At 33.2% G+C, this 27,392-nt stretch overlaps 1 protein-coding gene across 2 annotated transcripts; it reads left to right on the top strand.

Moving 5' to 3' along the window:
- The first annotated feature begins 21,577 nt into the window (after nucleotides 1-21,577).
- On the top strand, nucleotides 21,578-26,456 carry LOC130440587 (protein FAM151B). 2 transcript variants are annotated; one of them, XM_056773851.1, is made up of 5 exons: nucleotides 21,578-21,991; nucleotides 22,339-22,457; nucleotides 22,877-23,124; nucleotides 23,174-23,401; nucleotides 23,460-26,456. In XM_056773851.1, exons 2-5 carry the CDS (start codon nucleotides 22,343-22,345, stop codon nucleotides 23,691-23,693), a joined length of 825 nt encoding a protein of 274 aa, XP_056629829.1. In that variant the 5' UTR covers nucleotides 21,578-21,991; nucleotides 22,339-22,342; the 3' UTR covers nucleotides 23,694-26,456. The 2 variants fall into 2 exon arrangements, with proteins under 2 accessions (XP_056629829.1, XP_056629837.1); XM_056773859.1 differs by lacking the exon at nucleotides 22,339-22,457 and having other exon boundaries at nucleotides 21,818-21,991; nucleotides 23,460-23,832.
- Nucleotides 26,457-27,392: the final 936 nt, after the last annotated feature.

Genomic DNA, 27,392 nt, shown 5'->3' with positions numbered 1-27,392 from the left:
ATATAGATCTTTGAATGTAGAAAAATTGCCAAAAACCTACAAAAATCCATAACTCCACATTGAATGTCCGCGTCTAGCTCCTCTCCAACTCAACCGATTTAAGTGTTCAAAAACTCAAAAGAAAGAAGTTGTTTCAGCGAGTGTTCTTAAACCAAAACGAACTCTGTAGCTATATTAGAACCTAAGATATAAATCTATGAATGTGGAAAAATTGCCAAAAACCCACAAAAATCCATAACTCCACATTGAATGTCCGCGCCTAGCTCCTCTCCAACTCAACCGATTCAAGTGTTCAAAAACTCAAAAGAAAGAGGATGTTTCAGCGAGTGTTCTTAAACCAAAACGAACTCTGTAGCTATATTAGAACCTGAGATATAGATCTTTGAATGTAGAAACATTGCCAAAAACCTACAAAAATCCATAACTCCACATTGAATGTCCGCGCCTAGCTCCTCTCCAACTCAACCGATTTAAGTGTTCAAAAAAGCAAAAGAAAGAAGGTGTTTCAGCGAGTGTTCTTAAACCAAAACGAACTCTGTAGCTATATTAGAACCTGAGATATAGATCTTTGAATGTAGAAACATTGCCAAAAACCTACAAAAATCCATAACTCCACATTGAATGTCCGCGCCTACCTCCTCTCCAACTCAACCGATTTAAGTGTTCAAAACTCAAAAGAAAGAGGATATTTCAGCGAGTGTTCTTAAACCAAAACGAACTCTGTAGCTATATTAGAACCTGAGATATAGATCTTTGAATGTAGAAAAATTGCCAAAAACCTACAAAAATCCATAACTCCACATTGAATGTCCGCGCCTAGCTCCTCTCCAACTCAACCGATTTAAGTGTTCAAAAACTCAAAAGAAAGAAGTTGTTTCAGCGAGTGTTCTTAAACCAAAACGAACTCTGTAGCTATATTAGAACCTAAGATATAAATCTATGAATGTAGAAAAATTGCCAAAAACCTACAAAAATCCATAACTCCACATTGAATGTCCACGCCTAGCTCCTCTCCAACTCAACCGATTTAAGTGTTCAAAAACTCAAAAGAAAGAAGTTGTTTCAGCGAGTGTTCTTAAACTAAAACGAAGTCTCTATCTTGAATAGAACCTGAGATATTGAGGATAGAACGTGTGTATGTGCAAAACTCCCATAAGTAATGCATTTGAGTATAACTTGAGAATGGTGAAAATTAGATGAAATCCGATGGTTGATGGCTGATCTGTGCATCAATACCTTTCATTGAAAAAAAAATTAAGCAAATCGGTTGGGTAGAACGCCTGAACGGACTCGGAATGGAAATCATCAATTTTTTTAATATATAAGATGATAAAGGTTGTTCTAGTATTAGGAATTGGAGGGGCTATGCGTTGTTACGAACTAATTCATTTGAAAATTAATGACATTGAGGATATGGACTCGGTCCTGGTCGTAAAAATTTTGTGAACAAAAAACAAGAAACCTCGTTTGTTTACCATTACAGGCGATAATTCTGTGTTTATTTCGAAAATATTTTGCACTACGGCCTTCAAATATACAGGTACGTCGTTTATTTTTGAATTATGTTAATGGTAAGTGTCAAAGAATGGTTGTTGGTATCACAAAATTAGTACCGTGCCGCAAGAAATTGCAAAATTTTTGGAGTTAGAAAATTGGAAGGAGTATACTGGACATTCGCTAAGAAAAACATCTGCTACATTTCTTATTGATGGTGGCATTGACCTCACTTGTCTTAAAAGACATGGGGGTTGGAAATCGAGTACGTTAGCAGAAGGATATATTGAAGAATCACGTATCAACAAAGAGAATACTGCCAGAATAATATTGCAACCTGACAAAGAAGGTACAAGTACTTGCTCTGATATTTCCTCGAATGTTTCACCAGCAGTTACGAATTGTTCGAAAATTGTTATTGATAATTTCAGTGGTGCTTGAATTTTGGCAATAATTGTTCCAATTGTACATTCAATATCACCATAAATAAAAAATAAATACCTATATATAGTTGTTCAATTAGTTTGTCTTACTAAGTTTGTAAGAGACAATGTTTTTTCCTTCAAATTTCAATTAGAGAGCTTAGCATTTTTAATCTTAGGATTAAAAGTGTGGCTAAGCAAATTTTGTTTGTACGGTGAGGGAATTGATGGCTTTTGCACCTGAAAATAGTACAAAAATGTCAACATTTTTGATGGTTGAAGAAAAGAAAATATTGTTTCACACGTACGTACGTGGAACGAAGCCAAATGACATAATATAAATGACATACAAATTTGATGTGCATTATACGTAAAAATGTCAATCTTTTTTTTACGGAATAGACGGAAAGTTATTTTTTTTAACGGCAGCTATGTTATCGGCACAATATTCTTTTAAAGAAAACGAAGAAACAGCTAAAGTAAAAAATCGTGCAGAAAATATACAATTAATCAAACAACTAAGTTTAATCCATCAACAAAAACATGAAGAAATGACCGTGATAAACAATAAACGTAAAAAAATTGCGAAAAAAAATGAAAAGCTCCGTTACGCAACTACGAGTACCATCAAACGGGAAACTCCGGAAGTTATAATGTATGAAACTCACACGCCCGGATTTTGTTACAGGTATTCCTCTTATAACATATCAAAAAATTAACGCTGCGATAATTACTATTTTTATTTGCTTTGTTTATTTGTTTCTTATATCAACTTTTCTTCTGAAGTCATTATTTTTTCGTGTTCTCAAATACGAGGACAATTTTAGACACGCGGCAACACCGCTTTATAAAACTAGCGTTTCTGTATGCGCCAAAAATTATTGAATTAATCTGGCAAATCTTTCCCATTGCCAACAACAATGTTGGATTGGTATGCAAAATATAAGAAAAAACTGACAAAATTAAAGGAAGAACCTCGTCCTGGCGGACAGTTCACTGTGATTTCCCCAAAAAACAATAAAGCTGTGGGAAAACTGTTGACCGAAGATAGTCGAGTGTGAGAAGACGTTCGGGATTACAATCAGCAGCTGCACTCGAGATGTCAAGATTATTGCCCCATTTATTAACTGATGCACAAAAAAATAGATTGGATGAAAAGGCTCACTTCAAAAATTTGTCCAGTCATACAATGTTGAGAAAACTATACTGGAGAATTAAAGGACAGTGACTGCTGACTTCTATCAGGACAATGTGTTCTGCTGATACTGTATAAAAAAAAATCCCAATTTTTTCATCGAACAGAAAATTGGATTATTATTCCATCCTGGTTATTTTCCACATCATCCGACTCTTACGGAAAAGATACGCGAAGTTGAAATGTTAAGAGTGCATTCAACACTTTTCGGAAGAGGGCTTTGATCAAAACATTTCAAAATAATCTGTTAGTTTTTGTGTACTAGGTAAAATCCTCGTATTCGCATTACAATTTCCATATTTTCCCAATAAATAATTGATAAGTAGTAAATACATATCAACGATTATATAACTAAAATTGAATAGTTTCATGTTTTTGTGAGAAAGTGAAGAATTCAGATGAGAAATTAGTCCAGGCGCTGGATGGAGTTGAGTATGCAAAATGTGAGGCAACTATGCTCAAATTCTTTTACCTGAGACCCTAAATAATAGAAAATCACATGTTGCCGGCAGCTGTGCTGGTCCGTTTCCCTTTTCCCCTTCATTATCTCCCTACTAGGCACGTTGTCGAGTCATAGCGCTTGGAGTGGTCAGAAGAAAAGAATTTGCAGCCCATAACGGTTTACTTTTGCGTAATTAATAATTATATTTAAGTTTTTTCACAGTCGACTTTTTTATTAATGTTATTATTTGAATAAAAGCGGAAACAATGTCACTACAAGTGTTAAATGCGAAGAAATGAAAGATAAATGAATTGTCTTGTTTGTTTTGTGAAAAAACGGGTGATTTAGTGAAGAATCCAAAACCACAAACGTTTATTAATATTAAAAAAGCAGCGGATCGCAGAAAAGATGATATTAGTAAGAAAATAGAAAGTGATACAGACTTTACTGCACACAATTGTTCCTGGCATCGAGCTTGTATTGCAGCTTATATTAGTGAAGAGAAAATAAGGCGTCGAGAATTAGCATTACTAAAGTAGGAGAATACGAAACAGACATGTTTAAACTGTGGTAAACAAACAGGAAATAAGAACAAATTTTAAATAATACTGCTCGAAAAAAAAAAACAAAGATGATGTTTTCACAAAAATTGGCACTTGCGAACAACCAGCTGATTTATTTGCAAAGTGAGGTATCGCAAACATTGTTATCGCGATTATCTGCGACTACCAAGAAATTCTGACAATCCAGCAGCAGACCTTCAATTAAAACACCACATGACATACTTATAGACGCATTTGAAAAGCTGATTGATGAACTGAAACATCAATTAACATCTCACTCTTTTGAAGTGACATTCTTGGCCGAGCGACTAGCTGAACTCACTGAAATAGACGATGCAATTGTAGAAAATCGTGTTATGAAATCACTGCTCATTAATAAGTATGGTGAAAATGTTTTATTTTCATATCCGAGTGGTGTTTATGGGCAATATACCACTGGATGAAGTCATTGAATATATGCGTACCGTAAATTCAACAAACAACTCCGAAAAGAAATATTAAATACAAAAGTAATACCAGATGGACATTTATGTGATGAAATTTTAATGCAAATGCATAAATAACGATTGTCGGAATAAAAACGATTGATAATTATCATTTTTTCATTTATAATATATGAAAATTTGATTTTTTTGAATCAAAAAAATTTTTTTATCAATAATAATTGTTTTTATTTTTAATTTTCCTGTTGTTTTTTCACTTGACTAGCTGTAAGTAGCGGGTTTTCCAATAAGAGGTCTTATTTTGATATTCAAAGAAAAATGCCATTTTTTGAGATAAATGATCGGATGTTTATTATTTATATACAGTGCTTTTCAGATAAAAGTATCCACCTTTAATAACTTTTGTAATACTGGTATTTAGAAAAAATCCAAAAACACGTCAATTTATGTTGGAAGGGGCAAGCATTATGGATTATTTAAACTTACTGGAAAAGCCACCCCCTCACCCCTAGCAGCATCCCCTTTATTTTTTTAAATTACTTTTCATATTTTTTATGTAAAATTTGGATACTCCTCTTTGAGCTGATTTCAAAAATGTATAATACTTGTAGGTTAAAGTGGTTAGTTTATGAGATAAACAATTTTTCTTTTAAGAGCACAAATTTTACTTATTATTTACTTTCACCTTATTTGCCTGTACTAAAATGGGTTGTACAACAGTTCAAACTCTTTAATCTTTTTAACTGTGCTATTTATTATGAAGTTACAATGAGTGTTTAAAATGAGTACCATTCACTCCCATACAATGGTATAATCTATTTTGAAATGCCTCTCTGACATTGCTTAATACGGCTGGATTTAATTGTCGACATTCATTTTCTATCCTCTCTTGTAAATCATCCAGAGATTCTGGTTGGGTAGCATAAACTTTTGTTTTTAAATACCCCCATAAAAAGAAGTCTAGGGGTGTTAAATCCGGTGACCTAGGTGGCCACTCCAACATCTGCCCCCTTCTACCTATCCAACGAGCGTGGAATGTTTCGTTTAAAAATTGTCGGACAGGCATAGCATAGTGTGGGGGAGCTCCGTCTTGTTGAAATACCAGTAAATCTTCGGAAAGGTTATCATCATTTTCTATTGTTGTTGTAATACGTGGGTCAACCCCTTCCCTGAGTAACTCAAGATATGATTCACCATTTAAATTTCCGTTGATGAAGAAAGGTCCGACAATGTGGTCACCTAGGATACCACACCGCACGTTTAACTTTTGGGGATGTTGTGTATGGAATTCACGCATAATATGTGGATCACTTTCAGCCCAATATCTACAATTATGCCTACTTACTAAGCCATTTAATGACCATGGGCATTCATCAGAAAAGCAAATATTGTTTAACAATTGTGGATTGTTATTGATAATTTGCGTCATTGATTCGCAAAACTCTAGACGACGATCAAAATCATCTTCATTCAACTCGTGCACCAACTTAACTTTGTATGGGTGGTACTTGAATTTATGTAGAACTCGGAAAACTGTAGAAGATGAAACACCGATCGCTCTACTTATTGTTGACAACGATTGGGGTTGTTGAGCCTCTAAGCTGACTTGCCCTAAAATTGCCACTTGGATTACTTCGTTATTTACGAGTCCCTCTCGCTTATGCACTTTATTGCAAACAGACCCTGTTGTGGTAAATTTCTCCATCAGTTGAATTACATACTTATGAGTTGCATGTCTTCCGTCATGTAATTCGTTTAAATATTCTAGCAGCAGCTCTTGCACAATTATTATTTTGGTAGTATAATGTATCAAATTACACTATCAATAGTGACTACAAATTCTAGTTGACAATGTCAAACTTTAATAAAAAGTAGAGTTTTTTGTTGTTTGGATTTTTTAAGTAGAATAAATAGCACAATTAAAAAGATTAAAGAGTTTGAACTGTCGTACAACCCATTTTAGTACAGGCAAATAAGGTGAAAGTAAATAATAAGTAAAATTTGTGCTCTTAAAAGAAAAATTGTTTATCTCATAAACTAACCACTTTAACCTACAAGTATTATACATTTTTGAAATCAGCTCAAAGAGGAGTATCCAAATTTTACATAAAAAATATGAAAAGTAATTTAAAAAAATAAAGGGGATGCTGCTAGGGGTGAGGGGGTGGCTTTTCCAGTAAGTTTAAATAAGCCATAATGCTTGTCCCTTCCAACATAAATTGACGTGTTTTTGAATTTTTTCTAAATACCAGTATTACAAAAGTTATTAAAGGGGATACTTTTATCTGAAAAGCACTGTATATGCTGGACTGTTGGCGTAGACCTTATCTTTCACATGGCCCCAAAGGAAAAAGTTGCTTGGTGTTAAATCACAAGATCTCGGTGGCCAATTGGGATCACCTCTTCGAAAGATAACACGGTCCGGAAATTTTTCCCGTAAAAGATCGATGGTTTCGTTGCTAGTGTGGCACGTAGCGCCGTCTTATTGAAAGTAAACGTTGTCCAAATCAATACCATCCAATTCCGGCCATAAAAAATCATTAATCATCTCTCGATAGCGCAATCCATTCACCGTAACTTCACCTCATTTTCGAAAAAGTAAGGTCCAATGACACCGCCAGACCATAAACCGCACCAAATAGTCACGCGTTGAGGAGAGAAAGGATTTTCAACAATAACTCTTGGGTTTTCCGAGTCCCAGATTCGACAATTTTGTTTATTGACGTAACCACCAAGGTGGAAATGGGCCTCATCAGTTAAGATGATTTTTCGATGAAATTCCGGATCATTTTCATGCATTTCAAAGACCCAATCAGCAAAGACACGACGTTGTTGATGATCGGCCGGCTTGAGTTCTTGTGTTAACTGAACTTTATAGGCCTCAAGACCCAAGTCTTTATGCAAAATGCGGTGTAATGACGTTTGTGGAATGGCTAATTCCAAAGAACGACGAGGAATGGACAAATCTTGGTTTTCTTCAACACTTTGGGCTACAGCAGCAATATTCTCAGTTGTACTTGAGCGACACATCACTAACTTGTCCCAACAGCTCAAATTTTTCCACCAATTTCTGTATTGCGGTTCGAGAAGGTGCTTCACGTCGACCCAAAAATGTTTTAGTTTTACGAACCGTCTCTGCCACTTTCACCATTTTTATAGTGAATTTTAATAATTTCAATGCGTTGTTGAAGCGTGTATCGTTTCATTTTCATTAATGGCGTAGTTTCTACTTGTCAAATGTCAAAAAATGACAGCTTCAAAAGTGACATTTACCGAAATAGCGGGCTGTTCAAAATAAAACCTCTTATTGGAAAACCCTTTATCTTTAATCATAAAAATCAATTGGATATTCTCACTAAAGTGTAAAAAAATTGACCAATATGGCTCCTGGCAACATCCAGAATCATAATCTGCATGCTTTTCTGAGTTCAAAACCGTACACCGAATGCGGTCCTCACATTTTGCACACTCAACTCCATCCAGCTCCGGTCTAAATAGTAATTCTAGTATACACGAAAGCTTATTTTGTTTTTACTGATAATTGTCTGTAATCTTCATTTTTCCCACCAACGTTCCTTGGTATTTTCTAAAATGAATTGAAGAACTTCTCACTACGTATTCCTTAAACCCAATGACACTCAAGTAAATTCCAATTTGAGCGCTTTGATTCCCATTTTATTGAACACATTTCTTGATTTCTGTTTTTTTAGATGTAACGGAGAACAGAAAATACCTAACGTCCCATTAACAACTGTAACAATTGATTATAATTGTTTGCGCGATTTGGTTTTTACCGATGATACGTTGGATATAGAAAAAATTCTCGTTCTTCATTTGATCTCGGTTCACAAATCCGAAACTTTAACTCCAGTTCGAGATTTAAAATTGGCAAGTGTGTATAAAGATTCTTCGCCTACAGCTAGACTTTTGGAAAAATCGAGAAAACTGGGGTAAGTAATTGTAATGAAAATGATTTCGTTATCTATAATTCGAATTTTAGTTTTGTAGTTAACAAAACGATGAAGGATCTTCTACCTTTTTACACAATAGAAATTAAAGAGAAACCAACTTCGCCTAACCAGTCTACTAAAATTATAACAAACAGAAAAAATATATTAGCCCATCGGATATTATTTAACGAAAATTTGAGAAAACTCATTTCTACAGTAGTTGCCGTCCTTCACAGTTCGAATTTTCCGAAATTTAGACAATTGATTCAGTTGGCGCACGATCCTAATGCCATCAGACTCATTTTCGAAAAACCGAACATTTTAGGTAAATTTATGTTACAAATATCTTATTTATTTATTTACAACATCGATCTACATTAAAACCATTCACGGAAACCTTGGTTCTTGCAAATAAGTCATCGTTATTTTTGTTAATAATACTGAAAATATCGCTAACCATACAATGAAATAGTAAATTTTATAAATAACTAAAAATCTAAATGCTATTGATAAGGCAGTCCCGAAAAAAAATTAATGAAAAAGCTTTTAAATTCATAAGGGTAATAATATTAAAAATAATTATCGCAAATGATCTTGGTAACGAATAAGAAAGGGGGAAACTTCAAATAACTAACAAAAGTTTACGCTAAATTGAAAGTAAATCTTATATATTAAAAAAATTGATGATTTCCATTTCGAGTCCGTTCAGGCGTTCTACCCAACCGATTTACTAAATTTTTTTTTTCAATGAAAGGTATTGAGGCACAGATCAGCCATCAACCATAGGATTTCATCTAATTTCCACCATTCTCAAGTTATACTCAAATGCGATTTCCCCCTGTACATTATTTATGGGAGTTTTTCACATACACACGTTCTATCCTCAATATCTCAGGTTCTATTCAAGATAGAGACAATGGCAATGTTTCTACATTCAAAGACGTATTTCTCAGGTTCTAATATAGCTACAGAGTTCGTTTTGGTTTAAGAACACTCGCTGAAACACCTTCTTTCTTTTGAGTTTTTGAACATTTAAATCGGTTGAGTTGGAGAGGAGCTAGACGCGGACATTCAATGTGGAGTTATGGATTTTTGTAGGTTTTTGGCAATGTTTCTACATTCAAAGACGTATTTCTCAGGTTCTAATATAGCTACAGAGTTCGTTTTGGTTTAAGAACACTCGCTGAAACACCTTCTTTCTTTTGAGTTTTTGAACATTTAAATCGGTTGAGTTGGAGAGGAGCTAGACGCGGACATTCAATGTGGAGTTATGGATTTTTGTAGGTTTTTGGCAATTTTTCTACATTCAAAGACGTATTTCTCAGGTTCTAATATAGCTACAGAGTTCGTTTTGGTTTCAGAACACTCGCTGAAACAACTTCTTTCTTTTGAGTTTTTGAACACTTAAATCGGTTGAGTTGGAGAGGAGCTAGACGCGGACATTCAATGTGGAGTTATGAATTTTTGTAGGTTTTTGGCAATTTTTCTACATTCAAAGACGTATTTCTCAGGTTCTAATATAGCTACAGAGTTCGTTTTGGATAAAGAACACTCGCTGAAACATTCTCTTTCTTTTGAGTTTTTGAACACTTGAATCGGTTGAGTTGGAGAGGAGCTAGGCGCGGACATTCAATGTGGAGTTATGGATTTTTGTAGGTTTTTGGCAATGTTTCTACATTCAAAGACGTATTTCTCAGGTTCTAATATAGCTACAGAGTTCGTTTTGGTTTAAGAACACTCGCTGAAGCACCTTCTTTCTTTTAATCTTTTGAACATTTAAATCGGTTGAGTTGGAGAGGAGCCAGGCGCGGACATTCAATGTGGAGTTATGGATTTTTGTAGGTTTTTGGCAATTTTTCTACATTCAAAGATCTATATCTCAGGTTCTAATATAGCTACAGAGTTCGTTTTGGTTTCAGAACACTCGCTGAAACAACTTCTTTCTTTTGAGTTTTTGAACACTTAAATCGGTTGAGTTGGAGAGGAGCTAGACGCGGACATTCAATGTGGAGTTATGAATTTTTGTAGGTTTTTGGCAATTTTTCTACATTCAATGATCTATATCTCAGGTTCTAATATAGCTACAGAGTTCGTTTTGGTTTCAGAACACTCGCTGAAACAACTTCTTTCTTTTGAGTTTTTGAACACTTAAATCGGTTGAGTTGGAGAGGAGCTAGACGCGGACATTCAATGTGGAGTTATGGATTTTTGTAGGTTTTTGGCAATGTTTCTACATTCAAAGACGTATTTCTCAGGTTCTAATATAGCTACAGAGTTCGTTTTGGTTTAAGAACACTCGCTGAAACACCTTCTTTCTTTTGAGTTTTTGAACATTTAAATCGGTTGAGTTGGAGAGGAGCTAGACGCGGACATTCAATGTGGAGTTATGGATTTTTGTAGGTTTTTGGCAATTTTTCTACATTCAAAGACGTATTTCTCAGGTTCTAATATAGCTACAGAGTTCGTTTTGGTTTCAGAACACTCGCTGAAACAACTTCTTTCTTTTGAGTTTTTGAACACTTAAATCGGTTGAGTTGGAGAGGAGCTAGACGCGGACATTCAATGTGGAGTTATGAATTTTTGTAGGTTTTTGGCAATTTTTTTACATTCAAAGACGTATTTCTCAGGTTCTAATATAGCTACAGAGTTCGTTTTGGATAAAGAACACTCGCTGAAACATTCTCTTTCTTTTGAGTTTTTGAACACTTGAATCGGTTGAGTTGGAGAGGAGCTAGGCGCGGACATTCAATGTGGAGTTATGGATTTTTGTAGGTTTTTGGCAATGTTTCTACATTCAAAGACGTATTTCTCAGGTTCTAATATAGCTACAGAGTTCGTTTTGGTTTAAGAACACTCGCTGAAGCACCTTCTTTCTTTTAATCTTTTGAACATTTAAATCGGTTGAGTTGGAGAGGAGCCAGGCGCGGACATTCAATGTGGAGTTATGGATTTTTGTAGGTTTTTGGCAATTTTTCTACATTCAAAGATCTATATCTCAGGTTCTAATATAGCTACAGAGTTCGTTTTGGTTTCAGAACACTCGCTGAAACAACTTCTTTCTTTTGAGTTTTTGAACACTTAAATCGGTTGAGTTGGAGAGGAGCTAGACGCGGACATTCAATGTGGAGTTATGAATTTTTGTAGGTTTTTGGCAATTTTTCTACATTCAATGATCTATATCTCAGGTTCTAATATAGCTACAGAGTTCGTTTTGGTTTCAGAACACTCGCTGAAACAACTTCTTTCTTTTGAGTTTTTGAACACTTAAATCGGTTGAGTTGGAGAGGAGCTAGACGCGGACATTCAATGTGGAGTTATGAATTTTTGTAGGTTTTTGGCAATTTTTCTACATTCAAAGACGTATTTCTCAGGTTCTAATATAGCTACAGAGTTCGTTTTGGATAAAGAACACTCGCTGAAACATTCTCTTTCTTTTGAGTTTTTGAACACTTGAATCGGTTGAGTTGGAGAGGAGCTAGGCGCGGACATTCAATGTGGAGTTATGGATTTTTGTAGGTTTTTGGCAATGTTTCTACATTCAAAGATCTATATCTCAGGTTCTAATATAGCTACAGAGTTCGTTTTTTTCTATTTGATGGATACGATGCGAGCGAAGCCGCGGGTAAAAGCTAGTTATTATTTAATCCAATTTCTGAAAATATTCAATTGAAATAAATGAACTAATAGTTTGTTTTTTCATATTTCCTCATCCATATTATTTGAGCGATACATCAACGCGAAATAAAATTTGTTCTATCCGTAAGTTGACCAAAACGGACACTTTCGATAACAAATATTTTTCATTCTCCGACTTGTATAAAATTCGCGATCTTTTCTTTTACCGCACCATGTATATTTTGACGTCTTATAAATATCCATCAACAACCAAGCATATTTCATTTTTGAGGTTAATTTCTCTAGTTTTATAATCGACTTGACTTGGACGAGTTTAGGAATGCTTCAATGTCTACATCTTTCCCTAGACTTTTCAAGATTTACTCACACAACTACTTCGAATAGAAAAAACTATAATTATTATAATTTTTTTATTTCTGAAATAAAATAGAATTCATAGAATTCCTTTCGGAACAACAGATAGTAAATAGCTGTGAAAACTTCGTGTTGACACCACCTTTCAAATTGAAGACGCGGGATTTTAACGTACAAACCGTTACTGAAACTTTGGAAAATTTTCTCAAGAATTTACGAGATAACGTTCTGCAGTTACCGAATAGAGGAAATAGAATCAAGAACGAAGTAGAAGAAAACGACAACAAGCGACTTTTTGAGAGAGTCAAAAGAAAATTTTCGGAGGTTATGAGCGGTAACGATCTTCCTAGGTAAGTATTGTATTGTTGGAATAATAATATACAATATGTCGTATCCATAAATTTTAATGTAGATACCCGAAATCATCGAAAACAACTGACTTAGACGAAGTGGAAGTTTTACCGCAATATAGACGATCATCTCGCGGTTCGGATATTCCTGATTTTGTATCGAAGAACATCGAAGTACCTATTTATTTTTATTGAAGAATTTGACATTTTTATTACGTTTATTGTTATTTTAGGCAGCTGGAAAAACGAGAAAACTAGAATACGATATGGAAGACGAACACATTTGTTCTTCTTTAACTAACAATAATAATTCTAGAAGAAGAAGAAGCGTTTCGAACTCAACGTCAAAAAAAGGATTATCGCCATCTATGAAATATATTCCTCTGTCGAAATTAGATGAAGATATAGATAATCCAGAAACTACGGATAATTCCTCCGATCGAAAAGACGACAAAACTCCGCCAAAGGTTACGTAATATACAATCCATTAATATTTTTATTTCCAAAACGCGATTTCTAAAAATTATTTAAAAGCAACAACGAATCGAATGAAACACAAGATTGGCAAGATGTTTTCTCTATTAGTTGACATACTGTTAATCAAATAGAGAGGAAACAATTATAACACTGACTATTACTGTAGTTTATTGGATCAATTAAAGAAGGAATAAATGTCCGTATGCAGAAGAAAAACATTATCATTCGCCAAAACAATGCACACAGTGACATTTGATGAAAAGGACGATGAGATTTAACTTAGGACTAGCTTTTACCCGCGGCTTCGCTCGCATCGAATCCATTAAATAAGTATCAGAAATCATTATAATAGAAAAGAAGGAACTCTGTAGCTATATTAGTTCTTTGAATGTAGAAAAATTGCCAAAAACTTACAAAAATCCATAACTCCACATTGAATGTCCGCGCCTAGCTCCTCTCCAACTCAACCGATTTAAGTATTCAAAAACTCAAAAGAAAGAGGGAGTTTCAGCGAGTGTTCTTAAACCAAAACGAACTCTGTAACTATAGTAGAACCTGAGATATAGATCTTTGAATGTAGAAAAATTGCCAAAAACCTACAAAAATCCATAACTCCACATTGAATGTCCGCGTCTAGCTGCTCTCCAACTCAACCGATTTATATGTTCAAAAACTCAAAAGAAAGAAGGTGTTTCATCGAGTGTTCTTAAACTAAAACGAACTTTGTAGCTATATTAGAACCTGAGAAATACGTCTTTGAATGTAGAAACATTGCCAAAAACCTACAAAAATCCATAACTCCACATTGAATGTCCGCGTCTAGCTCCTCTCCAACTCAACCGATTTGAGTGTTCAAAAACTCAAAAGAAAGAAGGTGTTTCAGCGAGTGTTCTTAAACCAAAACGAACTCTGTAGCTATATTAGAACCTGAGATATAGATCTTTGAATGTAGAAACATTGCCAAAAACCTACAAAAATCCATAACTCCGCATTGAATGTCCGCGCCTAGCTCCTCTCCAACTCAACCGATTCAAGTATTCAAAAATTCAAAAGGAAGAGGATGTTTCGGCGAGTGTTCTTAAACCAAAACGAACTCTGTAGCTATATTAGAACTTGAGAAATACGTCTTTGAATGTAGAAAAATTGCCAAAAACCTACAAAAATCCATAACTCCACATTGAATGTCCGCGCCTAGCTCCTCTCCAACTCAACCGATTCAAGTGTTCAAAAACTCAAAAGAAAGAAGGTGTTTCAGCGAGTGTTCTTAAACCAAAACGAACTCTGTAGCTACATTAGAACCTGAGATATAGATCTTTGAATGTAGAAAAATTGCCAAAAACTTACAAAAATCCATAACTCCACATTGAATGTCCGCGCCTAGCTCCTCTCCAACTCAACCGATTTAAGTATTCAAAAACTCAAAAGAAAGAGGGTGTTTCAGCGAGTGTTCTTAAACCAAAACGAACTCTGTAGCTATAGTAGAACCTGAGATATAGATCTTTGAATGTAGAAAAATTGCCAAAAACCTACAAAAATCCATAACTCCACATTGAATGTCCGCGTCTAGCTGCTCTCCAACTCAACCGATTTAAATGTTCAAAAACTCAAAAGAAAGAAGGTGTTTCATCGAGTGTTCTTAAACTAAAACGAACTTTGTAGCTACATTAGAACCTGAGATATAGATCTTTGAATGTAGAAACATTGCCAAAAACCTACAAAAATCCATAACTCCGCATTGAATGTCCGCGCCAAGCTCCTCTCCAACTCAACCGATTCAAGTATTCAAAAACTGAAAAGAAAGAAGGTGTTTCAGCGAGTGTTCTTAAACCAAAACGAACTCTGTAGCTACATTAGAACCTGAGATATAGATCTTTGAATGTAGAAAAATTGCCAAAAACTTACAAAAATCCATAACTCCACATTGAATGTCCGCGCCTAGCTCCTCTCCAACTCAACCGATTTAAGTATTCAAAAACTCAAAAGAAAGAGGGTGTTTCAGCGAGTGTTCTTAAACCAAAACGAACTCTGTAGCTATAGTAGAACCTGAGATATAGATCTTTGAATGTAGAAAAATTGCCAAAAACCTACAAAAATCCATAACTCCACATTGAATGTCCGCGTCTAGCTGCTCTCCAACTCAACCGATTTAAATGTTCAAAAACTCAAAAGAAAGAAGGTGTTTCATCGAGTGTTCTTAAACTAAAACGAACTTTGTAGCTATATTAGAACCTGAGAAATACGTCTTTGAATGTAGAAACATTGCCAAAAACCTACAAAAATCCATAACTCCACATTGAATGTCCGCGCCTAGCTCCTCTCCAACTCAACCGATTTGAGTGTTCAAAAACTCAAAAGAAAGAAGGTGTTTCAGCGAGTGTTCTTAAACCAAAACGAACTCTGTAGCTATATTAGAACCTGAGATATAGATCTTTGAATGTAGAAACATTGCCAAAAACCTACAAAAATCCATAACTCCGCATTGAATGTCCGCGCCTAGCTCCTCTCCAACTCAACCGATTCAAGTATTCAAAAATTCAAAAGGAAGAGGATGTTTCGGCGAGTGTTCTTAAACCAAAAAGAACTCTGTAGCTATATTAGAACCTGAGATATAGATCTTTGAATGAAGAAAAATTGCCAAAAACCTACAAAAATCCATAACTCCACATTGAATGTCCGCGCCTAGCTCCTCTCCAACTCAACCGATTTAAGTGTTCAAAAACTCAAAAGAAAGAAGGTGTTTCAGCGAGTGTTCATAAATTAAAACGAACTCTGTAGCTATATTAGAACCTGAGATATAGATCTTTGAATGTAGAAAAATTGCCACAACCTACAAAAATCCATAACTCCACATTGAATGTCCGCGCCTAGCTCCTCTCCAACTCAACCGATTTAAGTGTTCAAAAACTCAAAAGAAAGAAGGTGTTTCAGCGAGTGTTCATAAATTAAAACGAACTCTGTAGCTATATTAGAACCTGAGATATAGATCTTTGAATGTAGAAAAATTGCCACAACCTACAAAAATCCATAACTCCACATTGAATGTCGGCGCCTAGCTCCTCTCCAACTCAACCGATTTAAATGTTCAAAAACTCAAAAGAAAGAAGGTGTTTCAGCGAGTGTTCTTAAACCAAAACGAACTCTGTAGCTATATTAGAACCTGAGATATAGATCTTTGAATGAAGAAAAATTGCCAAAAACCTACAAAAATCCATAACTCCACATTGAATGTCCGCGCCTAGCTCCTCTCCAACTCAACCGATTCAAGTGTTCAAAAACTCAAAAGAAAGAGGATGTTTCATCGAGTGTTCTTATACCAAAAAGAACTCTGTAGCTATATTAGAACCTGAGATATAGATCTTTGAATGAAGAAAAATTGCCAAAAACCTACAAAAATCCATAACTCCACATTGAATGTCCGCGCCTAGCTCCTCTCCAATCAACCGATTTAAGTGTTCAAAAACTCAAAAGAAAGAAGGTGTTTCAGCGAGTGTTCTTAAACCAAAACGAACTCTGTAGCTATATTAGAATCTGAGATATAGATCTTTGAATGAAGAAAAATTGCCAAAAACCTACAAAAATCCATAACACCACATTGAATGTCCGCGCCTAGCTCCTCTCCAACTCAACCGATTTAAGTGTTCAAAAACTCAAAAGAAAGAAGGTGTTTCAGCGAGTGTTCTTAAACCAAAACGAACTCTGTAGCTATATTAGAACCTGAGATATAGATCTTTGAATGAAGAAAAATTGCCAAAAACCTACAAAAATCCATAACTCCACATTGAATGTCCGCGCCTAGCTCCTCTCCAACTCAACCGATTTAAGTGTTCAAAAACTCAAAAGTAGAAGGTGTTTCAGCGAGTGTTCTTAAACCAAAACGAACTCTGTAGCTATATTAGAACTTGAGATATAGATCTTTGAATGAAGAAAAATTGCCAAAAACCTACAAAAATCCATAACTCCACATTGAATGTCCGCGCCTAGCTCCTCTCCAACTCAACCGATTTAAGTGTTCAAAAACTCAAAAGTAGAAGGTGTTTCAGCGAGTGTTCTTAAACCAAAACGAACTCTGTAGCTATATTAGAACTTGAGATATAGATCTTTGAATGAAGAAAAATTGCCAAAAACCTACAAAAATCCATAACTCCACATTGAATGTCCGCGCCTAGCTCCTCTCCAACTCAACCGATTTAAGTGTTCAAAAACTCAAAAGAAAGAAGGTGTTTCAGCGAGTGTTCTTAAACCAAAACGAACTCTGTAGCTATATTAGAATCTGAGATATAGATCTTTGAATGAAGAAAAATTGCCATAACCTACAAAAATCCATAAGTCCACATTGAATGTCCGCGCCTAGCTCCTCTCCAACTCAACCGATTTAAGTGTTCAAAAACTCAAAAGAAAGAAGGTGTTTCAGCGAGTGTTCTTAATCCAAAACGAAGTCTCTATCTTGAATAGAACCGGAGATATTGAGGATAGAACGTGTGTACGTGAAAAACTCCCATAAGTAATGTACAGGGGGATATCGCATTTGAGTATAACTTGAGAATGGTAAAAATTAGATGAAATCCGATGGTTGATGGCTGATCTGTGCATCAATACCTTTCATTGAAAAAAAAATTAAGCAAATCGGTTGGATAGAACGCCTGAACGGACTCGGAATGGAAATCATCAATTTTTTTATTTAATTTAGGATTGCTTCTAGAAAACAAAAAATCATCGTTAAAAAAACTCATCTTGAAATAAAAGAAAATCGTTTAATAAAAATTGGATAAAAAGGTTGAAAGTGTTGGACTGATTATGTCACTATCAAAAGAAACCATCTTGATTAATTTAAAATTAATCAGAATCAATGAAAAAACTTTTTGCGAAAATTTGCACGGTGTTTTTAATAGTTAATATCGCCTATGGAAGCGAATTACATTTTTTCAAACTCTTATAATAATAAGTTTTTGTTTTACAGATATCTTTAGGAGCTAGTCAGGATAAAGGTATTGATGAATCAACGGAATCCGGAAATAAAGCTTTAACTCGCGAAGATTATAGATCAAAACACGATCCATTGGATAAAGGTTACGGAAAATATAATATTAAAATAACGACATGTAAAGCTTGTATGGAAAAATGGAGACAACCGTTACCTACTCCAAAAACTCCTAGGTACATACTCACTTATTCATTAATTTCGAAATTTGTGCATGTACAGTTCATGTACACTATTCGCGGAGTAAAAAAATTTAACCCAATTCCTATATTCGCGGATAAAAATTTCTATATTCGCTGATCTAAAAGTACGTACATAATAATAAAAGGATTCCAATAGGTATCCAACCCAATATCCTTTGTAAATGCCGTCAAATGGACTAATAAAAAAGTAAAATAGAAACTTTGATGAAGTACATATACATATTTTAAATGTTTCTATTCCGTTCTACGGTAAAAGTCGCTTTGCGTGTGACATTCAATCAACCAAGTGACATTCGGAAATTGCTTGAATCGCAAGATGAAGATTTGACTGAAACCGACTTGGAGGAAATGTTAAATTCACAGCCCATTGAAGAAGAGGCTTCAACAAGCACTGGAAACGTGACATTTAATTTGAAAAATCTTCGAAGCCTTATTTTTAAGAGGCAAATTGCTAATGCGACTGCTCCGTATCAGTCTGAATTGTAAAGCCTAAAGTAATTAATCAAAATGTTTAAAAACTTAAATAAAATTGATTTTTTTATGTATTTATTTATTTATTTTGTCACCTAGGAACGTATCCCCCATAATCCCATACAAATTACCATTCCGCATTCATGGTTTCTATATTCCTGGCATATTTTTGTATTACATTTAATTGATTCCACGGGTACCGAGAACGACTAGCGTTGTTTCACGAGTCAAGGTGAAAATGATACGAGATTAACGTTATAATATATTACTAAAGGCCACCTTTATTCTTCTTCTTATTCTTCTTCTCTTTACGAATATCGATACATCAAGAAATTTTGAAGTTTTCACACATATAGACAAACAAAACTCGGTTGACCAAGCTCAAATTCATGTCCTACCTTGTTTCTCAAGATTTCCGAATTTTCTCAATTCAACATAATGTGTGGAAGGTTGAGTAATTTAAAATAGAGATGGCAAGGAACGAAATGTTAGTGATTAGACGTATTAGGGAATGTGTATGAAAATAATGGAGTTTTAAACATATTTAATTCGATAAGCAGATAAGATGGTTATACTTCTTGCCTTACGATGAATATTTTTTAATAATTTTTTAGGGTGAAAAAATCCAGCGTACTTCCAGAATTAAATAACCAACTTTATAAAACCGACAGCAAACACCGTATCGATATGTTGATCAATAAAGAATTGTATACGCTCGAATCATACGACAGACGGTTTTCTTCGGGCGGTTCCTCGAAAAGACCATCGAAAAACGAATCGCAAACTGATTCGTACGACAACATCAATATAAATCCGATGTATTTGGCGAAAATTGAACAGGAAATTAGGACGAAAGAAACTCAGAAAAAGTTGGAAAAATTTTTAAAAGAACCTATTTAAACACGGAATACTTTTGTAAACTAAATAAGCGAATATAATATCAATAATACTGAAACAGATTTTTCTTTTATGTGTAGCTAAGCTTTCTTTATCAAATAAAGTACTACTGGGATTATTTTTTTGTGAAAATTTACGATAAACTTGGAAAATTTGCTGCTGAAACTTATAATATATAAAAAAAAATCTATGATAAGGATAATAGTCGGATGTTATATTTATTTAACTTAATACGATTCATTATATATGTGAATGTATACAAAAGTTTTTAATCAGACAATGTGTTAGTTTCGAATACAAGTATAATGTTTGCCGTTATACGAAATCTGGCATCATCGTAATTATACCGCCACATGGCATGTTTAAATCTCACCAACAGGAGCACGTTGTCGTATCACCAGATCAACGAATAGATATAGGTTCCCAAAGTATTTAAAAAATCTTAATTGAAGTATACATAACAGTAATTTTAAATAATCATTTTATCTAATTAGGTACACGAATATTGTGTACATAATTGGAATGATAGTGGGAAATTTTAGACGAACTGTTTGTATCGTTATTAAAGTTTTATCGACAATAAAAAATGAATTACCAAACAAAGGAGGTATTGAAAGAAAAAGGAAAACTTCGATGAAATTACAAAAACATTTGCAATCATATAAATGAAAAAAGGCTAAAAGTACGTAATTAAAAATAAACAAAGGACAAATAATTTTTGGAATCTATTATATTCATTAACTATACTTAATCTATATTGATGAGTTTGGAGAGCATTACTCAGAAGTATGAGAATTATGGGGTGACGAATGTGAAGTTCTCGCCTTGTAATAGCGATAAAAAGGTTACAATTCCCCAATATACAAGTTTACAAATTACTTATAATATGTAACAAAAAAAATTGATAGCAAAAGCTGTGATTAACTGTAGTTAAATAATGTTTATCGGAGAATTCTAAAGAAAACGTTGTCTATTTATCGATAATGTATAGCATCTCTAATGAACTATTAAAGATATTTCGAGTTCACTAATTTTGAATTAATATTAATTATTATTAATTGCTAAATTAAATTTTACGTCATATTAGTATATATAAATAGCTTATAGTGATGAAATTGTTCTAAATCAAAATCACTATTTTCTAGCCAACTATATTATTGCAACGTAATTGCAATTTCTATAAAACGTATTCTACATAGTTATAAAAGCGAAAATATTATAAAGATCCATTATTTTGGACAATTTTTATAAATTTAATCATAAACTTACCCTAAATCCATATAAATTTAGCCAAAAACCTACACTTAACCTAACTTTCGCCCACAAATCGATTTCGTGGTTATTTATCACAGAAAGGAAAACTAATTCATATTGTAATGCAAAAAAAGGAATTTATGAATATTCAGTATCGTATTAATATGTAGCGGATCAAAAGTCAAACTTTATTTAAATGAAATTATTAAAGTTAACTCTTTATTTTCACTACAACACAAAACAATTCATAACATCAACTAATTTAGCGGGAGCAGAGGGGTGATTCTTTTAACTCTCGGTCGCAGCGTTGCCATGTTTCCAGGAAATTAAATCTAGATTTTTTATTGATATAAGGATTTATTTTGTAATAAAGTATTATAGGGTATTCTATACTTTATAGATAACAAATTCTATTTAAAAAATATAAATTGTTTCATCAAATCCCACCAAACAGAAAATATCAAAAGATCGAAACGAGTAATAAAATACATGATCTAATAATGTCCAGTTTTTCAGAAAATCCTACAATCTCAGTAACTAATTTTCAGATAGTAAAAACAACACACATAAGTAAATGTATTTGCCTTTAGATAAAAAAAAGATCATGTATTCTTAATACCTAATTTCTATATAATGTTTTCTGTAAACATCTGAATCAATATTTGAATACGCCTCGTACATTCTTATGACGACGTGTTGTTAATGGAATTGTGCATCGAATGGGTACTAATTAACTTCATAAAAATAATGGTGTGTAGATTAAGCAACGAAAACAATAATTTATCGCTGGTGATTTCATGGACTAGACTATAAAAAGAATAATTTTAATCATTTGATGTCGGATAAGTACAACCATTTATAGGTTAGTTATCAGTTATTGCTATGATTCACATATATGTTACATATTTTTATAATGTAGTTAACTAAGTGATTATCTTTTGCTATTTATTGTTCAGATATTTAGGAATACTGGTTTTTATACTATTTTCACTAGTTTTAAGAAAACTACTTAGGCAACAAACATAACAAACGATTAAATTACGTGTATATACAACCGTATTAATATAGGCAACTATTTAAACATTTCCTACAGATTTAGCCACAAATCGTATTTTTAATGTAAAAATTAATAAAATATTGCCTATATAAAAAAAATATAATGATTTTAGAAATATAAACTACTTATATGTGTTTAATCGTTCTCTTTAGAATCATGTCTAATGCAGATATCAATAGATTTTTTCCTCAAATAAAGGGCGATCTTAGTAATGTTATTTGGGCACATGCAGTTAATAGCCAAGCATATCTTCAAAACACCCTTCAGAACGGTGAGTTTTATACAAAGGAATTAATAATAATATGCCGCACGATTAAAAATTTTTTTGAATTGTTTAGTTAATTGAAATCAAAGTAAAATATGTAAAAAATTTGTCGCACCAACGATCATTTATTATGAACTATTTTTATTATCAATTTTCATACTAAATGAGCAAAATATTAGGAAATCAATTAATCACCATAGTAAGCCTTTTTATTGCTATTAATGCAAAATCTTGATTGTAGAAGTAAAATAAATGATTGAATTATTTTGTTTTATCCTCAAAACTTTAACTAAAACTATTTTTTAAGTTTCATAAAAATATTATTATTTATTGTATCTTAAGAACCGGTTTTATAAACACAATTTTCTGGAATGCATCAGGGTATAAAGAAATAAATTAAATTAGTATGTTTTCTTGTGTTTTAGATGAAGTAATGATGATAGAAGCTGATGTGGTTTATGGTTATTTGACTGATTCTCCAAATAAAATGGCTGTAATGGCACATTCGATAGATGATACATCAGATTTATCTTTAAATATGTTTTTACAAGAAATAGATAATTTTAATGATAAATCTGATATATTGATTGGAAAAGGAAAGGGATTAAAACTTGATTTCAAAAGTTTAGATGCAGTAGAAGCATCTTTGGATTCCATTTTAAAATATAATAAGGTAAAAACATTTAAGGCTATACTAGCCATAAATAGCGACTAATTTTTAGGGAAAGTATCCATTTTGGTTGAATGCGGACATATTGCCCGGCCCTAATTATGACAAAAATGAATTTATAAAAGTTAATCCTGTAGATGCTGAAGGATTCTTATCTGCTGTAAAAAAATTCCAGTATTCTATTTTATCTCTTGGATGGACGACAAAACTAAGCAATGCAAATCAGAATTATTCACAGAAATATATAAAAGAAATGCTAGAAGTAATCGAAAAGAATAAGGTAAAAAAATCCCAATAATAATTGTTATTCTATAATATTTTATATATATATATTTAAGGTAAGCAACGAATTAACTTTCGCTGTTCGAGCTGGTCTAGTGGCCAATAGTTTACCGGAAATGAAAGAATTGTTGCTAAATGACAATTCCACTTTGACGATTTGGTCATCTCAGGACGATTATCCAGGAAAAGTTGATGTAGAGAATTTGAGGAAAGTTATTTCGGATATTGGTGTATCGAAAATTTTTATAGACGTACCGCATAATTTAAGAGAGGCATTACATTTAAAATAACGATGTTAAGTGTAGCATACATTGAAGACTCTCTAGATACACACCGTTAATCGGGATTAACGGAATAAGATCATCGATTTACACTCATTTCTTTTTCTAACCGACTGCTTCATGTAACATATATCCATTTCTGTACTCATTGTATACTTTATGTATTCATTGCTTTGTTCAGTGAAAGGTATCCAAATAACAGCTTGATGTATCATCGAAAGATTTTTTACAATAGGAAGCATTCATGCATTCATTATAAGAAGAAAGACTCCAGGTCTAGGTACTTTAGTTGCTTCACATTCAATGAATGCAGATTCCAAAATATCATTATGAAATCGAATTTACAGGGAATTCATACAGCAAACACAGTCAAAATCTATCGCACTTTAGAATAACATAATGAAGTAAGGTGATGTTTGTCTTTTGGGAGTTTAATTTTAGAAAGGAAAAATTCTCAGAAATAGTGTTCCTTTTCTCAAAACTGTCCATATTAGAGCGGAAGAAATCCCTATTTTCTAATTAAAGCAAGTTTTAAAAAAACTGAATGGTACGAACTTATAGAAATCATCGGACTTTTTTGCTGTCTTAATAATTCTATCTAAAGAATTACTGATTGGGTAAAAAATCAGTTCAGTGAAATATGATTTGAAAGCATGGGGAAGGGTAAAGCAAATAGTTTATCGAGGACATATTTCAAATGATAGTGAAATTAGTGGAGTCTAAAACCGAGCTTACATGTGTCAAGTAGCTAAAGCAAGTTACTAAATCGAGTAGCTAAATTTAGTTGATTTAGTACTTGCACAAGTACCTAATTTAGTAAACTGTTTAGTCAATTGAATAGAAACAATTTCTATTACTTGAGCAAGTAGTTTCTCCCACCACTGCTTCCGGCAACTAAAACGCCGACTAAACCAGTGTAGACATGTTGGTTTAGTCTAGTTCATTAGTACAGAGTGAGGGGATTATTTTTATTTGATTTGGTAACGCTTATTTTTATTTTTCTTCAATTCTTCTGCAAGTGTTTCTGATAATTCACCACATATGTCCGAGATACAATGCCGTGTTGCTGCGCGTATTTTTTCAGCCATGTTTAATTCCACAGTACTAAATGACAACTAAAATTTGATTTGATCTTAACGTTACCACGATCGCTGGCCAAAGGAACAAGGTAACTACCTCTTCAATCGTCAAATTCTCAGTCGGAAATATCACGACTTCCGCAAATATAAAATTTAAAAATTCATGATCAAATCCATAATCTACATCGGTTGACAGTCAAAAGGAAAATATGAACTAAGTTAGCAGCAGACTTCTTGAGCAAAATCGGGTCACACGTCATGACGACAATCTAGCCAGGTGCAACAATAGCTCAGTTTCAAAAACACCAGCTAACAAATCACTCCTCAAAACAACCTTTCAACGGACTCAACAACCAAAAATCAATATCCGCAGAATTTACAAAATACTGCACGAATAACTTAATTCGTGAACAGTTAACTAGATGCTGCTCTTACAAGCAACATAGTTCCGCAACCAGTTATACCACGTCTGGCAAATTTCCAATAACGCTTGCGTCCTGTAGGCCAATACTTAACCTCAAAAGAAAATAAACCAAAATTCAATTTGTTTATATAAAAATAATTCCACAAAAGGACAAATTAAACTGTGCTAAATAACTTAAATTCCAGGAACCCAGTATGTCACCAATAAGTACATACAAAACTACAAAAGAGATATGAAGTATAATATGTAAATATTTCTACTCAAAGATAATATGACAAAATATCTTAAAGAAAATTATCTACAAAAAGAAGTTGGTAGGTTTATATCGTATAATGTTTATAACAACAAAAGTAACACAAGCGTGAGCAGTGAAAACGTTACAGGGTCTTTTCAAGATCTTAAACAAACGTGTGCGGTGTGCACCTTGAGAGACTTATTGTATTCTTTCAAATAACTATTTCATCTAAATCTTTTTTTGTTTTTCGACTAAGGGACAGTGAATATTTTATTAATAAATTAGAGGACAATAAATTGTAAGTCGTTTAATAATTTATTTTAATATTTACAACTAGACTAACATTTACTATAAATAAAATAGTACATAATTAAGCAACAGCATAAATTGCACCACAAAGTAAAAATAAAAGTATACTGATTGTAGAAGATGATCCACTTGATGGTTCTACTACGAATGTATCAAAAACAACGTTTCCGTCTTCGACGTCTTTAGCCAAACCGTACACTTTATTATCGCAAATTAAAGGGCTACCCAATACTAATTTACTAATGTTTAATAAATCCAAACTAACTTGTAAATTTAAATCGTTAATAACAATATTTTGCACTTTTTGATAAATAGGAGTGTCGTTTTCAACAGTTACAAATGTACAGTTATACAGGTCTGTTATTGTCGCGCTTATTTCGGCGGGGTTTGTTGTAAAATTATCCCTGTTTACTACGGGTAATGTGATTATTTGTTGATTGTAAGATTTTGGCGTATTCATTATTTCTACCGTAGCATTATAATCGCTTAATTTTTGAGCGAATAATTTACATAAACGCATATTGTTTTTGATATTTTCTAATACGATTTGATTGATAGCGATGGATTTGTTGATAAAAATACCCAAGTACGTTATGTTGTCTAAATTGAACTTAAAATCATCAAGAAGATCAGAAAATACTACGATGTTATTAACGTCTTCTATATTTATGTTCGTAAAATTCCACAGTTTAAGTGCTTTTTCCTTATTAAAACCGTACTTATTTAATATCGTTATTATTTCATTTGTAGTTTTCGTACTAACGCTTAGAAGAATCTCCTCTTTACAAACCTCGAAAAGTTCTTCTTTACTTTTATCCATGTCTTGTAAACCGTTTTGAAAATTTTCTTCCGAAAAATTTCCTTTTTTAAATATTTCCAAAGGATCTCCTTCTCCATACGTCATGGCGTTTGAAAAATCGTTTGTGTTTATATCAAGATTTTTTAAAAAATTTCTTAATTGTATACCGGAAACACCAAGTTTTCTAAAAAATATCGTATCGTAGAAATTCTTAAAATCCAATTTTAATTCCATCAGGATATTTTCTAAGCCATCCACGCTGAAAAAATGATGAGGATTATAACCTAATTCTTCTAATACCCTTGTAGTTGTTGATAAATTCCAGTTATTAATCGAATAAAGAGAGGTTATATCGTTAGGGGTAACGTCGTTAGAATTTTCGTATATCCAATTTACCAAATAACTCGGAACTTTTTCATTTTCTAAACCAAACACTAATTTTATTATATACTCGAAAGTTTCCTCCTGCAATGTCGATACTATAATATTTTCTGTTACTTGATTCGTTGCAATTGTTGTTTGTGTAGACACTAACGGAATTAGAACAAGAATAATCGGATAGATTTGAGTTATTGATATTCTCACCATTTTTATCTCTAAAAAAAAATAATATTGAATCAAAAACAGTACAGGTTGTATAGATTAAAAATAAATTTCTAAATTTTTCATAAAAGATCTTGCAAATTTAAAAGTTTGAAGCTGCAATTTATAATAACCAATTTCGGTCGAAACAGCCGATTGATTGGGGAACTTTTATAAATCTAAATTTATAGTTTTTTGTCATAAATCGTTCGGACATTCAATTTCTCCATTTTCATTTTTAGGAGGTATACAGCGACAAAGAGAAATATTAATTTTGGTT

This window comes from Diorhabda sublineata, chromosome 1, assembly GCF_026230105.1.
Source record: "Diorhabda sublineata isolate icDioSubl1.1 chromosome 1, icDioSubl1.1, whole genome shotgun sequence".
Lineage (NCBI taxonomy): Eukaryota > Metazoa > Arthropoda > Insecta > Coleoptera > Chrysomelidae > Diorhabda > Diorhabda sublineata.
Note: the sequence above shows the minus strand (reverse complement) of the source record. Positions and strands in the feature narration are given on the sequence as shown.

Excerpts from the sequence above, each read along its gene's own strand:
- LOC130440587 (XM_056773851.1), top strand. The coding sequence starts at position 22,343 with ATGTCTAATGCAGATATCAATAGATTTTTTCCTCAAATAAAGGGCGAT. Across the intron at positions 23,125-23,173 it reads CCATTTTAAAATATAATAAG|GGAAAGTATCCATTTTGGTT; the intron begins GTAAAAACATTT and ends ACTAATTTTTAG. Across the intron at positions 23,402-23,459 it reads AAGTAATCGAAAAGAATAAG|GTAAGCAACGAATTAACTTT; the intron begins GTAAAAAAATCC and ends TATATATTTAAG.